General features: G+C 43.4%; 1 protein-coding gene across 1 annotated transcript in view; it reads left to right on the top strand.

The window, feature by feature from the left end:
* Window positions 1–15,859, top strand: part of LOXHD1 (lipoxygenase homology PLAT domains 1) — a 153,472-nt gene that overhangs the window by 87,731 nt on the left and 49,882 nt on the right. Inside the window, exons 25-29 of the mRNA XM_066339598.1 lie at window positions 667–848; window positions 5,010–5,126; window positions 10,270–10,432; window positions 13,160–13,314; window positions 14,077–14,286. Of these exons, the coding sequence (XP_066195695.1) occupies window positions 667–848; window positions 5,010–5,126; window positions 10,270–10,432; window positions 13,160–13,314; window positions 14,077–14,286 (827 nt within the window). The remainder of the gene's footprint in view (window positions 1–666; window positions 849–5,009; window positions 5,127–10,269; window positions 10,433–13,159; window positions 13,315–14,076; window positions 14,287–15,859) is intronic.

Below are 15,859 nucleotides of genomic sequence, written 5' to 3'. Positions count from 1 at the left end.
ATTTTGGGGTCATGGGACATTCTGGAGAAACCACAGAAAAAGAATAGGGGAGTATTTACGGTCTTGAACACCACTGTTCTGCATTCATCAGGGGTCTGGGTTGTAACTTAATCTGTTTGCCTCAGTGTTTCAGAGAAGGTGGTACCAAGTGGAAAATAAAACAGAGAAATTATTAACTTCCTTGTGATGGATTTTTGTCATGTGTTTAGTAATGGAAATATTTGGACTGTTTTATCAATAAGATTCTCTTGAATATTTTTCACTGCTTCCAGTTGTCTTAACTTCATCCATCTTCCTAAATGCTCAAAAATTAGTGAATTCATGTTTTGCCTTTAAGCTGTTGACCCTTGAGCTGTTGAAGTAAATATTGTTTCAGTAACTTTGGATGGCAGGTATACTGAATGTCATGTGATTAACCTAAAAACTCATTACACGATCACACATCAAGGTCAACTTGCCTTACAAAGGAATTCCTTTGGATTCTCATAGGACTGACCAACTTGATCATTTAACTGACCACAAGTGTGTGATTGCTACCCTCCCCTCTCTCACTGTTAAGATTTATAACTCATTTTTTGTTTCATTAGTTTTTTTCTTAGGAGCATTACTATGCTGGCTCCTAACTCCTTTTGGCTTGTTTCTGTTTTCTGTCATTTCCTAAACCAGTTGTTCCTTACGAGATCACAGTGTACACCAGTGATATTTTTGGAGCTGGCACAGATGCAGATGTCTTCATTGTTCTTTATGGAAGTGATGGGAATTGCACTCAGCAAAAATCCCTGTGCCTCAACAAGAGAGAGCAAAGGATGTATTTTGAAAGGAATTCGGTGAATCAGTTCATTGTGGAGGTAAGATGGGAGCATGGGGAGAACTGGGGAGCATGCAATGGTCAGGAATAATCTCCCTCAGTCCTCTGTGCTCTTGTACTGTAAAACCATTATATTTATTTAATCACCTTGTCACCAAAGTTCTTCCACGCCTGAGATGAGTCTTGGAAAGATGTGGGAGGTCACAAAACATAGCTGGCCCTGTACAGAAAGAGGAAGGTCATGTCAGCCCCTGCCCCTCCCTCCTCCTCACCTCCAGCGGCATCAAGGATGTGTTTCCAGGCTTGGCAGGGGCCAGAGGTCGTTTCCAAAATGACAGCGAGAGTGGAAATCCTGACCAGGATGTGTCACCACTGCTCTGCTCCTCACTGGTCTCACCCACCTCAGTCACTGCTCTGGGCTGGGGCAGCCCCACCTCGAGTGCTGAGGGCACTTTTGGGTGCCACAACATAAAAAAAGGCATTAAACTATCAAAGAGCATCCAAAGAAAGCCACAAGGATGGTGAAGGGCATTGAGGGGAAGCTGTGGGGGGAGCAGCTGAGGGCACTTGGTGTGTTCAGCTGGAGGAGACTGAGGGTAGGGCTCATTGTGGTCTTCAGCATCCTGGTGAGGGGCAGACACTGACCTCTGCACTCCATGAGCAGACAGGACTTGGGAAAACAGCATGAATGGGAAGTTTAGGTTGGATCTCAGGGAAAGGCTCTTTCCCCAGAGGGTGCTGGGACTGCCCAGGCTCCCCAGGGAATGGGCAAATTCCCAAGGCTTCCAGAGCTCCAGGAAGGTTTGGACAATACCCTCAGGGATGCACAGGGTGGGATTGTTGGGGTGTCTGTGCAGGGCCAGGGCTGGACCATGATGCCTGTGGGTCTCTTCCAGGTCAGGGTGTCTTGTGATTCTGTGATTCTCTTGCAGCTTGCAATATTTAGAAGCATAATGCTTTTTCTTCTGTATCCTCAGGCAGAGAAACCATTTCTTTCCTGTAGACAATGTGATTTTTGAATACCCGGGCTAACTTTTTGAAAGATCTTACCAAGTATTTCCTGAAGTGTTTGCACAACTGTAGGTAAATAGTAAACCAGTGCACATCAAAGAGCGAGCTCATTTACATCCACAGTATTAAGAAATTCCTATTTACAGAAATTCCTATTTATATTCCTATTGCTAAGAATTTGTAAGAGGCAAAAAAAAATAAAGGCAGACCTGCTCTGGCTTATCCTGCTGATGCTGCTTCATGTCCTTACCTTCTTTTCCTGGCTGCAACACCAACACAGACTTCACAGAGGATCTTACAACTTCTCTCTCTTTTGAGTCTGGTTTGTTTTTGTAATTGAAGGGAAATTTTAAACCAATTCTTTTTACAAGTTAAAATACTTGCAGTCCACATTGTTGTTATATGTCATGAATCATAAAATAAATCCCCAGTGTGATTCCTTTAAAACAAAGAATAAGACTTATTTCGGTGGAGTTTCCACACAATTTTTCATAGCAGAGGTTGCATTAATCCCCAGGTATAAATCTTAAACTGAGTGTTCTGGTTAGGTCTTTATTACATAAGATTTATTTCAATTTTGGTGGAATCTGAAACATCAGTACTTTTCTTAGATTAAGTGAGAGAAAATGCAGTGTGTTCTACCAATTTATAACATCATATTAACCTGTCCCCAAACTTCATTCTCACTTCACCAGCTCCTCTTTCTGCAGGAGATGGGAACAAAGCAAAATATATTTTTCTTTTACCTGCTTGTGTAGAGCCATAATTTGGAGTTCAACAGACCTTAAAAACAATTTTGGGGAATTTCAGAAAACACAAACTGGGAATTGTCTGTTTGCTTTGTAGTTTTACCCACCTCTATCATTTTGTGTTTTGCAAAAGAGACACAAAAGATTAGAGGCTGCTCTTGGCTGTGCTTCCAAGTGATGATTTGCAGGAGATGCCTACAGCAGGGTAAAGCCCACTTCTTCTTTAACATGAACCTTGACTGCTCAAGCATCATTTTATTGCTATGTATTGATTAAAAGTCTCACTGAAAGATGAGTATTTGGACAGGACAAAAGAGGAAAAATAATTTTCCCCTAATGTATACTTGTGTGCATGTGTGTGAGTTTTAGAAATGAGTTTGGATCATTTAATTATTTTGCAGTGAATATTATTCTGTCTGAAGTCAGAGCAGGGCTGATGGAGGCAAACCCAGTTTGTTCTCAGAGTGTGGATTCCTTGGGTCATGCACTCTGACTGACTTATGGAGCCTTCTAAAACTATTACTGTCTTTCCCTCTGTATGGGGCACTTCTGTTTCTGGGGAGAAAAGGGAGAAGTCTCCCGTGATACAAATTGATATGCTCCATTTTGTCACATTTTCCAAGAAAATGAGACTAAAGCCCCAAGGACAGAAGGACAGCTCTGTGCTCTACATGCAAAGGTTTGAAGCCAGCCTTGGGTGTTTGAAGGTGAGCTATACAAAAGTTTGCACTCGAATAACCAAAAGCTAATACTTTGGAGAAATTTCAGTTTCTCCTATTCAAGTCTTTTAAAGGGAAGTGAATTAAAAGTAGTACACTGGTAACAAATTATTCAATTAACAGGGTGAGGCCTAAAAGCCTAGTAGAAACTTCATAAGATAGTCATCCTGTTGGCTTTCTCAGAATGGCATTGGGATTCTGTGGCAGAAGAGGAGAGAGAATATAAAATAGCTGTTTATATGGTACTTTCACCTCAAAGTTTTTCTTGCAGGATTAAGAGAGCACGCACAAGTGTTTAAAGAAGAAAGAGATGTAAAAAGAGCAATTTATGATGCAGCTGCATTGCAATTTCATAGAATTACAGAATCAACTGTGTTGGAAAAAGCCTCTGAGATCGTTGAATCCAGCCTATCCCTGATCCCCACCTTGTCACCAGACCAGGGCACTGAGGGCCACATCCAGTCATTCCTTGAATACCTTCAGGGACAGTGGCTATACCACCTCCCTGGGCAGCCTATTCCAGTGTCTAATCATCCTTCCTGTGAAGAATTTCTTCCTAATGTCCAAACCAAACCTCCCCACAGCTTAGGAGGAGTCCTCCTCCTGTCCCTGTTCCCTGGGAGCACAGCCCGACCCCTCCGGCTGTCCCCTCCTGTCAGGGACTTGTGCAGAGCCACAAGGTCCCCCCTGAGCCTCCTTTTCTCCAAGCTCAGCCCCTTTCCCAGCTCCATTCCTTGCCCTGGACATGCTCCAGGACTCCTTGTTCTTCTTGAATTGAGGGATCCAGAACTGGACAGAGCACTCTAGGTCCTGCCTCACCAGTGCCAAGTACAGGGAAAATTTCCAAACAATTGCCTTTATTCCCACTCATGCAGAGAAGCCTGAGATGCAGGATTGCTGCTGTGCAACGAGACCTGCTTCATATGGTGGGTAATTCATGCAGAGCAAGGTTCTCTCAAACTTGGAGCAGAAGCCCAGGGAAAACTTTTAGCCAAAATGCAAATTAGGGCATAACTCCAGAGGAGGCCACGGAGATGCTGCCAGGGCTGGAGCCCCTCTGCTCTGGAGCCAGCCTGGGACACCTGGGGCTCTTCAGCTGCACAAGAGAAGCTCCAGGGAGAGCTCCCAGCCCCTGCCAGGGCCTAAAGTGAACTTATAAAAAAAGAGAGTGAGGGATCTTTTATATCGGCAGATAGTGACAGAACAAGGGGCAGTGTTATTAAACTGCCAGAGAGCAGGTTTAAATGAGATATTGGGAAGGAATTCTTCCCTGTGAGGGTGATGGGGCCTGGCACAGGTTTTTCAGAGAAGCTGTGGTTGCTCCATTCCTGAAAGTGTTCAAGGCCAGGGCTTGGAGCCCCCTGGGATAGTGGAAGGTCCCCCTGCTCATCACAGGGTGGAACTGGATGATCTTTATGGTCTCTTTGAACCAAAACCATTCTAGGATTTTATTTTTGATTCTACAATTGACATCAGCACTAATATTTTCTCCCTTGGGACTTCAAACAGCCTGGAAAAATATTAAATAAGTTAAAGAAGCAGAGTCTCAAAAGTCACCAGTTGCTCATGCCATAATATTTCTCTTTTCAAAAACTTTTGGCTTGTTTGGTATTGATGTCATTTGGTGGCATTTGTTTCTTTGGGTTTTTTTGGGGTTTTTTTTAATTTCTGTTGCTTGTTTTTGGTGTTGTTTGTGGGGTGTTTTTTTGTCTGTGTCTGTAGCTGGAGGACGTGGGTGACATCATTGAGAAGATCCGCATAGGACACCACGGTGGAGGGCTGAACTCGGGGTGGCACCTGGATCGTGTGACCATCCGCAGGCTGCTGCCAAACGGGAAGGTAGGCTGTGAATCCCAGCACACCCCCAGGAGCTGCCTCTCCCATCTCCCAGACTGCATCTTCTGTGTACAGAGTGTGATTAACGCTGAAAAACTATTCCCTGAAGAGCAGAATACTCTAAACGAACTTGCTGGAGCCTGGGGATCAGCAAACACGCGTTATCAGGTTTTCTTCTTCAAATGTTGATGATAAGGCTCTGCAATAATGGCTTTTTTCAAAGCTCTACGTTTTCATAGTTCTGTGTTGAGGGATCACAGGGAAGGAAGTGGAAAGTGGGTGTACTGTTTTAAAATAAAAAGTATTGTTGCCAGACATGGACAAGAAACAATTTCGTCAGTCCCTTAATCCTGGAAGAATAAATGCAAAGGAGTCAGTACAATTAATGTACTGACTAAAGTAAAATGCCTGTCAGTGCAACTCCCTGAATCATGTTTAAAAAGTCAAGTTAGATGATAGGATTTTTTGCTGTTCATGTGAACAAGATTAACACAGTACAGTCAGATTGGTGATCTTGATTTTGTCCGCGTAAGAAAGTATTCCTCAGCCCTGCTTTCAGATGCTGGCTACGCCAACAGGGATGAATCTGTCTGTGGGGAAGTTCAAAAGAAAATCACCTCTTCAGGGCCAGTCCAAAACTGGAGCAGTAGCTGCATTGGGAAAGACCTGGACTCTTCCCCCTTATTCCAAAGGGATGTCAGCTTTTATCTCCCCTCAGGTCTGGCGGCTGCTCAGGTGACCTCTAACATCAAAATCTAAACCAACTTGTTCAGTCATGGTGAACCTACTTCTCATCTTGCTTCCTCCTTCAAAATTTGCAGGATATGTTTTATTCTCTTTGCTACACAATCAACTCACAGGTTTTCCTTGGATCCTCCCCACCATGGAATCATGGAATTGTTTAGGTTGAAAAAAACCTCCCAGGATCATCAAGTGCAACCATTCCCCCAGCACAGCCAAGGCCACCACTGACCTATGTCCCCAAGTGCCACATCCACACAGCTTTTAAACCCCTCTAGTGCCCTGGGCAGCTGTGCCAGGGCTGGGCAACTCTTTCTAGGAAGAATTTTTTCCCAATATCTAGTCTAAATCTTCCCTGGTGCATCTTGAGGCCATTTCCTCTTCTCCTGTCCCTTGTTCCCTGGGAGGAGAGCCTGACCTTCACCTGGCTGCAGCCTCCTATCAGGGAGTTGTGCAGAGTGAGAAGGTCCCCCCCTTGTCTCCCATTTCCACCCTCCTGAACAAGTTTCTTCACAAGCCAATACCCTTGTTATCACCTTTTTGCCAGCCTGACCTTATCAAACTCTCAGTGTACTGCCTGACCCTGGCCTGGCTTCGTTAGGTGAATGAACATTCTTTTCAGAGATATTGCTATTGGTCACAGGCTGGAGAAGATGGAGAGGGAGATGCCCAAATGTGTGGACACCAAGGGAAAAGAGGTTCCTGGGCTGCCCCTTTCTACACTGGCCTTAAAGTGAGCACTTTGAGAAGTGCCTGAGAGCTCAGTCCTGGGTGCTCCTCAGTTTGCCAAGAGAGGGTCTGGGGGCTGCACCCCCTCCTCAGTCATTGCAGCAGCTTTGAAGGGCAGGTGGAAAGAAACCTGAAGGTGGAGGAAGGGAGGAAAGCCCTGAACGACTTGGGAATGGAGAGATTTACAATTCTGCTGATCTTTTGATTATGGCATGGGAAAAAAAAAGAAGAAAGCAGAGCGCTGCATGATGCCGCTGATCAGCCGCAGGATATTATGACCTGCCACAGGATAGCAATATGCTGCCAGCGCTTCTAAAAGCTCTGCTACCTGATTAGACTGCTAAGATGTGTCTAGATGTATCTGTAGAGCTGCAAAAGAAAAATGAGGTCAGTAACTTTTCAGATTAAATTGAAAGCACTTGGGTAGGAAACTAGGATTGTTGCGTGCTGAAAAAAACCATCTTGGCACGCCAATTATATTTGATAATTGTATTTCATTTGTTACAACTTGGAACAGGGAAAAGCACTGACTTTTAGCATTTTATCATACCCTGCTTCTAGCTTAGGTCCATACTCAGACTCTAACAAAACAAATTCTGTTCAGGGCAGCAAGAGGATTTTACTGTCGGTAATAAAAACCAGTGCACTTTACATCACTTAAATATTAATACAATCACTAACAGGTAACCCCAATAAAAACCATGGCAATGGCACGGTGATTATCGATAATGACAAAATTAACTCTTGCAGTTAAGTGCACATTATGCCCCACTTTGCTGTCTCTCCAGTCCCTGGATATCTTGCTACCAAATAAACAATGTTTGCATCAATGGCAGCAGTCTGAATGTGCAGGAGCTGTTGAAAGCTTCAGTGGGAAAAGTGACTGAAGTGGGATCTCTATCAGGAGGAGAGAGTTTCAGCTCTGAAGCAGGGCTCTGGAAAGCCCTCTCTTCCCAGCCTGCAGGTGTGGAGATAAGCACTGTTCACCGGCTCGGCGCACAGTGAGATAATACAGGTTAAGTGGTCAGACAGCCAGTGCAGAAATGAGGAGGCAGGAATTATTAGGTGCTGTATTCCGCTTGTATAGCACAAATAACACTTGAAAGTGAAAGATGTGAAATCACCTGAAGTGCTGCTGGTTTTCTTTGACACCATTTTGTATGCCAGGCTCCAAAGCTCCTCATGGAGTTAAACATCTCTGTCTGGGGTTAAACAGCAGCGCTGCAGGGAGCAGCAGAGGGGAGGAGAAATGGTGTTTCATTAACAGCAGAAAATTTGGGCCGAGTGTACTCCAAGTGTGAATCTGCTGCAGACTCAAAACAGTCACACAAGCCCCTTGGAGGGGTTCTGCTCCCACAGACAGACTTCCCTGGGATCTTTGTGCAGTGACACTGTGATCTGTTTGTCCCAGGTCATCTGTGATCTGAGTGCACATCTGCTCTTGCTTCCACAAGCAATTCCTCCCCAGTGATGGTGTCAGGGAGGGCAGGATCTTCAGCTCCAGAGAGCACAGTCCTGTAATACTGTGGTAGTTTGACACTGAGGAAGTGATTTTTTTTCCTCCAGGAAGTTATAGTTCAACTAATTAGTGTCTGGTTTTGAAATTAATAGCCACTGTAGCCAATAGAGGAATTATACGTGTTTGTGAACACACAGGGTTAAATATTAGAGGATCTTGGGAAACAGCCCTTTTCCTTTATACATAACCCATATGCAGTATTAGGAAAGCTGCTAATGGGAGGGACTTCACAGAAGCAGGTTTCCCTGCTGGTTTTGAGTGGCTGTTTTTGTGAGTTGAGACCCATGAGAGAACAGTTCTATGTTGTCATTGAGGAAATTCCATAGAAGTTCTAAGAGGGACTACTCTCCTAAAAACTGATGAAGGATTTTTTTAAATAGTGAAACTGACTGAAAATCACAAGTTTTATATCTTTATGTTGTTTGTAGGAAAGTGAGCATTTGTGGGGAGGAGGAAAAGTGTTTTGAAAGTTTCAATTTGATTCTTATTTTCTGCTTTTAGTGTGTGGTAATAAATCTGTCTTTGTATCTTTTAAATTTGAGAAAGTTTTGCTTTTCTCCTAGTCCTATCTCACAGCAAAAAAAGACACTCAAATCACTACACTAAATTTGGCAAACAAAGATAAGCAAACATAAAACCACTACAAATACACAGTGACAACAATGTTTAAGATTGCTACAGTGAAATCTATTCCCTTCCCTGACCATGTACTAATATCTTATTATTTAAATAGTAAAAGTAGTGAAGAAAGGGCCCTGTATTTGCTTGATGAGTAATCACAGCAGAGTAATTAAGGTGGAAATTATTCCTAAAGGGTGTCTACAAGAGAGCTGGAGAGGGACTTTGGACAAGAGATGGAGGGACAGGACAAGGGGTAATGGCTTCACATTGACAGAGGGCAGGGTATTAGATATTAGAAAGAAATTCTTGACTGTGGGCATGGTGAGACCCTGGCACAGGTTTCCCAGAGTAGCTGTGGCTGTCCCTGGATCCCTGGAAGTGTCCAAGGCCAGGCTGGACAAGGCTTGAACCCTGGGATGGTGTCCCTGCCCACGGAAGGGGCTTTGGAACCAGATGATCTTTAAGGTCCTCTCCAACCCAAATCCCTCTGGGATTCTGTTTAACATCCATTGGTATGTTATATATGAAAGTGATGGCACACAGTATGCTGGAAAGAGCAGGAAGCCCCTGTGCAGGGTAAGAGATAAATGATGAGCTTGTCACTAAAGAAAGGACCTTTTTTCTTTTTTCTTTTTTTTTTTTCTCTGCATTTATTTACTGTGAGATTAAAACTAACTTCCTTTTTTTTTTTTTGTTTTTTTTTTTTTTTTTATTTTTCTTTTCTTTTCCCTTCTGTTCAGACTTGTGGCCTCTGTATCTTGCATGGTGGCTCATGCTCCTCTCCTCATGGAGTCATAGCCTGGGGTGCCCAGCACACAGAAAGCTGCCTGCATCTTACCATCTTGGAGGCCTTATGGGAGTCTGTTCTTAATGAACAGTCTGGGATTAATTTTGTTTACCAAGTGGAAAACACATGTTCTATTGTTTTTATCTGTTTGATGATATAAATCATATTTGTTTCCACCAAAGTGAAGTCAAAACAAAAGATCAAAAATTAAATCAGTATTTTTCTCCTCGTATTGCATGTATGGGAATTGCCTGTAACCCAGCTTGAGTCACAGAATTATAGGCGAAATCATGAAGTATTGAGCTCAGAAAAAAAAAAGAAAGGAAAAAAAAAAAAAAAAAAGCGACCTTCTGGCTTCAAAAAAAATGCTGCCTGAATAAGGGTTGAAGAGGAATTGCAGAGTGTCAGTAAAGCACAGCTTCAGCAGGAATAGTGCAGTCCTGATTCGGAATTTACAAGCTTTAATACTGGGAAGGGCAGAGATCTACTGGATCATACAGCCACTCTCACACACCCACTGGGAATCCTGTTTTCTGCTGCATGTTCAGTGTTTCTTCTGAGAGCCCTCAGATGTCTTCTTTTTCGAGGAAATACATTTCTGTGCACTATTTTAGGTCTGCCTATACACACACAAGCACACGTACATGAGTTGAAAATCCTTGCCTGCATGTTGGAGTGCTCTCAAAGGGGAAATGCTAGCGTGTGCTCATGTTGTTTTGAAGAGATTTCCTCTGTGATGTTTACTCCAGGGCTCAGAAACTGTCACATTTCCATGTGAAAGATGGCTTGCAAAGTCTGAAGATGACGGCGAGACTGTCAGAGAACTGGTGCCATCTGATATTTTTACTGAAAAGCTCATGAAGGATGGGACACTCAAGCAGATAGAGGAAGAAGTCGAAGACCCTTTAGAAGGTAATATAATCCTAGGAGTAGGTAGGGATGATTTGTCTGATTTTTTTTAACAGAATATTTGGGTGTGTGGTTCAGTGCCATGCTGGTACAGCTGTTCACTTCTCTTTCCCTTCCTGTTCCCTGGCCTCTCTCACACCTGGAGCACCTCTGTGCAATAACATCATTATTTTCCCATGGGGCTTTTGAGAACCTGTCACAGACACCCTTCCACACCCATAATTTCCATATTTCCTCTGATGCCTAATAAAATTCATACATCTAGTCTTTCAGGCTGTGTTAACCTCTTCACTCCTTTGCCCAGCTTCTGTGCTGTGCACTCTGCCTCTTCCTTTCCTATCCTATGAGTCTAATTAACACCCCTCTTTCCTCCCAAAGTTGTTTTTCCTGCTGCCCTTCACGTACATATGCATAACCTTTAGAAGCCTGGGTCATTGCAGTCACCTTCACCTCATTAAAGTGCCTTTCAGGAGGAGAAAAAAATATTCTTATTCAGTTCTGAGTTCATCCTACAAGGTGGTGACGTTCAGTGTTTGGCCTTACTGGTAGCTGAAGCTAGTGAAAAAGAACTGTAATTTCACCCCTAAATCATTGCTTCTCTGTATGTGCAGCTGTTTGTGCCTCTTTTTCCTCTAGAAAAGAATCTCCTTTTCTCACCCAGAGCTCATTATGTCCTTGAGAGAGGTCATGAACTTCCTCATCCTGAGCAGAGCAAAAGGATTTCAGATGCCGTTTTCATTCTTGACTCTTGCCTCTGACAACAAGATGACTCAACAGAGAAAATAAGTTTTCTCACTGTTTCTTTTCTTTCAGAGTCTGACTTGCATTTACTGCAGAACATTGTCAGGGTGGAATTAATGTGGATTGTTTTCCACTGCCAAGGGAAGAGGTGCTTTGCTGGAAGGAAGGCTGGTGTCCTCCTTCCTCCTGTTAGGAACTACATGGCGGCTTATAGGAGATTTCTTTTCCTGCATGGGCAAAGACAATTTTAAAATCAGTTACTAAGTGGTAATAAAACACTGGCAAGGGTGGCCCAGAAAAGTGGTGAATGCCCCATTCCTGGAAACATTTGAGCTCAGATTGGATGAGGCTGTGATAAACCTGGTCTAGTGGAAGGTCACTGCCCATGGCAGGTGGGTTGGACAAGGTGGCCTTTAAAGGTCCCTTCCAATCCAAACAAATTGATGATTCAATGATTCTGTGACATCTAGGTGCCTGCATGACATTTTCCTTAACTTGTTAATTTCTGTTGCTTTTCCTTGGATCAGTTACCATTTGTTAATTAACCCAGGTGACTCACTTTTCCTTCTGAAGGCAAAGCCTTAAAATAAGTTTTACGATCTACGGAATAGAATTTTTGTATTATTAAAAGTTTCTTCTGGCGTGGAGCTAGGGCTAAGTTTGGGAACTTCTGCTTTAGACATAAAATATCTGGGACAAGAATTAAATCTTCTGCATGTCTGTCATGCATCTTGGGCAGTGGCATAGTGTAAATGGCAGTGATGGAAAATCAGCTTGTGGTATTCTGAGGATCATCTTTTTTTTATAATATGCTGTGTTTCAGTCCTGGAGGCCTCTAGAACTAGCAAGGAAAGGCCAAGGAGGGATGCACCGACTAATTAGAAGATATCTATTGCTTCCTTCCTGACTACAATAGCAGTTGCCTCTCAAACATGGAGCTGTAACTCTGTAGGACATACGTGAAGAGACAAACCAGAATATCCAGCACTGCACACAGTCCTGGTGGATGTTCTCAGGTGATGGCTCTGATCCATTTCTCAGAGAAATCAATGGAAATCTTTCATGGATGACAGAGCAGAATAGAATCTGTCTTATACTGTGAAAGAAGAAAAAGACAATATAGCAATTTTCTTCAGCACTGTTAACATATACAGAATCCCAACTAAGACTTTGTGCTTCTTACTCATTTGCATTGCCCTGGGATTTGCAGGGAGGCATCCTCCATGGCTCATATGCCACCAGGGTAATCAGAGGCTCGTACAGACCCTCACTGTTTTCCTGGAGAGGATGCTTTCAGTAACTGTGTTTTCCCCATGTAACTGGGAGAAGAGTAGCAAAATGAAAATAGGAGTATTTAACAGGTTTAGTAAAGCACATTACTAAAGGCTTGATGAGGTTTTATTGTCTCATCATTGAGCAAGCTAAAGAGAAGGGGTACTTAAACAGCACTGCTCCAGCCCTTCCTTAATTAAATACTCTCTCAGCAAAAGGACCCAGAAACCTGTTCTCTGTCTGTTTGGGGAATTTATAGAGATTCATGCCATTAACTCCTCTAGTAATTGCACATCTGAATTCCCAGTCTTTGTTTATGGAAGATGGAGTATTAAGGATTCACAGCACTGAATTACTTGTGCTCAGATCTATGTCCCTCAAGCCTCTGTATGAAAAGGTGCTGAGTTTCCTCACCTCTATTGACTTCCCATCCAGTAATGACCATAATGATTCTTTGCATTTTTAACTGTGAACTGTGTGATCAAAGCAACACTCAGGCATTGATTAGATGGAGAAAAGGAAAGTCAGCAAATGCCAGCCCAGGGATTCTCCAGTCTTTGGACTGGAAACCTGAAAAAAAACCACATGGGATTTACTACCTCTACAAGTGACGAGCAGGAAATCCGGGGAACATTTTTCTAAGGTAAATTTCTTAGGATCCTAACACAGATCTTAATATTTCATTTGACCAGAAATCATCTCTCTTTCTTTCTGCAGTTCACACATACAAGATCAGCGTGTTCACTGGGGATATCTACGGTGCTGGGACAGATGCCAATGTCTTCCTAAATATCTATGGAGACCTGGGGGACATGGGAGAGAGAAAACTCAGTAAATCCGAAACAAACTTCAACAAGTTTGAAAGAGGACAGGTACAAATGTGAAGCTTTAATGACACTTTCCATTTCTCAGTCTTTAACCTATCAAGTCAATGACTGCATTTATAGGCTGAGTTTTCCTATGAGGGATGAATTGATTGATTCCATTTACCACATTCATTACCTCTTAAAATGCTTTGTATGGATTGTCAGCTGGGTATTACAACTGACAGGCACTGCAGCAAACAGGCAGATGTTCCTATGAAGTCACTGATGGACAAATTATGAGCTTGGTCATGGAAACTGGCTGGAGCTGTGAGCTACAGATTCCCACAGTCCCTGTGCAACTGATTTGCATGTACACAGTGTATGTTGGAATCCACCACAAAACTTGTTAAACTGATAGGACTTAAACTTCAGCTGTATCTGGGAAAATAACACCAAAAGTGATGCTCTGTGGTCATCCCACGGGTCACTTGGACATAATGGTGGCAAGGATTGTCTTATCTGGATTGTTCATACAAATCTAACTGGATTAGAAAGGGAAGCATACTTAAAAATCTCCCAGGATTTGAATATTCTAACTGGTTGTAAAAGTGGTGTTTTTTGCAGTCTCCCTCCTAGCAGAAGCAGGCTTTAAAACACTTCCCTGTTACAGATATGCCTCTATATACTTCTGTAAAGCTTTTAGCCAACCACCATCCAGCAATGGAACTTAAACATGTTTTCTGTAGTCTCCCCTTTTTTTGCCTTTTTCCAGTGGATGATCTGTTGGGAGTTTATTAACAGAATTCCCTGCTCTTGAACACCCTGCAGGAGGACACATTCACAATACAGACTGTGGACCTCGGCATCTTATACATGATCAAGATTCGTCATGACAATAGCATGTTCAGTCCTGACTGGTTTCTGGAGAAAGTGGAGATCCTGGATGAAACCACAGAGGAGTCGTTCGTTTTCCTGTGCGAGCGCTGGCTCTCCAGAAAGAAAGAGGACAAAAAGATAGAGCGTACACTTTATGAGCAGGTACAGTTATGGCTCAAAGCAGATCCCACTGCAAGCCATAAAAATAAAATTATTGAATATCTGGTTGAAGTCCAAGGCAGCTCATTAGGGACTCAGAGGGCTTTTGGCTTATCCAAAATTAATTTTTGATTTTCAGGCGAGAGCTGAAAGTAAGGCCACTCTCAGCCCATTATCATTAGCTCTGTAATTTGCAATTTCAACAGAAAAATTAAGGATTGTAAGTGGAAACCTTCAGGATGAGAGTTCACTACCTTGCTGATAAACAGCATTTCCCTGCTGCTGTCCTTGCTATGCCCACAAAGCAGGTTGGTAATGGGTCCCACAGTTCAAAGTCCTCCAACCGGAATATTGGATCCTTTGACTTCATCCTCACTAGGACTGGGTGTTTATTTCTGTTCAGATCCCTACTCTACCACTGTCTGGCATAAAAAGCCAGGTCTCTTTGCTACCACTCAAAGCACTAAACGTTTTCTAGTGAAATGCCCTTTCTACTTGCACAGTCTATTGCTTATCGGCCTAGTGCAGCTAATTGGAATTCGAGGTACATGCTCTAATTAAAATTAGCAAACAAGATTAATAGACTTCTTTTGCTTCTATACAGTGAGACATAATAAAGCAGCTGATTATAAGTTCATTTTATTTAAGGAGTCCACTTTGCAAAATACAGAGAGGCTTTAATTGACAGTTACCACTAAAATGATCATCAATGGAATTGGCCCAGGCTCATCCTGGAGGCAGCAGAGCGGATGTAAGAGGAGTTACACCATGGATGAGTGTTGCCATATGCTGCCTCATAAAACTGCAGCACACAACGCTGTGAATGCCTGTGGACAGGCTTACCCTGTTGCTTATATCAATTCATAACGAGGAAAAACTAATCACCCCATTTTTGCTTTTAATTATTTGACTGCGCAGCAAAAGCCTCACGTTTATTGGACAATGGCACCAAGTGCGTTGTCAGTAACTCTTCAAACACAACTGGTGTTTCACATCACTCAGATTTGCAGATCTCTGCCTCTCATGGTGCTTCACATCACTCAGATTTGCAGTACTCTGCCTCTCATGATATTTGACTTGCACGTAATGAGCAGCCCTGGGTGAAAGGAGAAGGTGCTGTGGGTGAGAGCTGGATCTGAACCCCCCGTGCCCTGGGCTGATCCCCAGCGTGGGCAGCGGGGCAGGGGGGATTCTGCCCCTGTGCCCCTGTGCCCAGGTGAGAGCCCACCTGCAGAGCTGCCCCAGCCCTGCCTCCAACAGCACAAGGACGTGGAGCTGCTGCAGCCAGTCCAGAGGAGGCATGGAGCAGCTGTGCTGAGGGAATTGGGAGTGTTCAGCCTGAGGAGGCTTCAGTGTGACCTAATCGTGGCTATCCAGTAGCTGAAGAGAGCTGACAAGGAAAATGGAGACAATTTAAAAGGGCCTGGAGTGATGGGACAAGAGGGGTATGAGTTCAGATTGAAATAGAGTAGGTTTAGATCTCCTATTAGGAAAAAATCCTTCCTTGTGAGGATTGTGAGGCCCTGGCACAGGCTGCCCAGAGAAGCTGTGGCTGCCCCTGGATCCCTGGAAGTGT

Source organism: Sylvia atricapilla, chromosome Z (assembly GCF_009819655.1).
Source record: "Sylvia atricapilla isolate bSylAtr1 chromosome Z, bSylAtr1.pri, whole genome shotgun sequence".
In the NCBI taxonomy this organism is placed as follows: Eukaryota; Metazoa; Chordata; class Aves; order Passeriformes; family Sylviidae; genus Sylvia; species Sylvia atricapilla.
The sequence above is the reverse complement of the archived record's forward strand: the minus strand, read 5'-3'. Positions and strand labels throughout refer to the sequence as shown.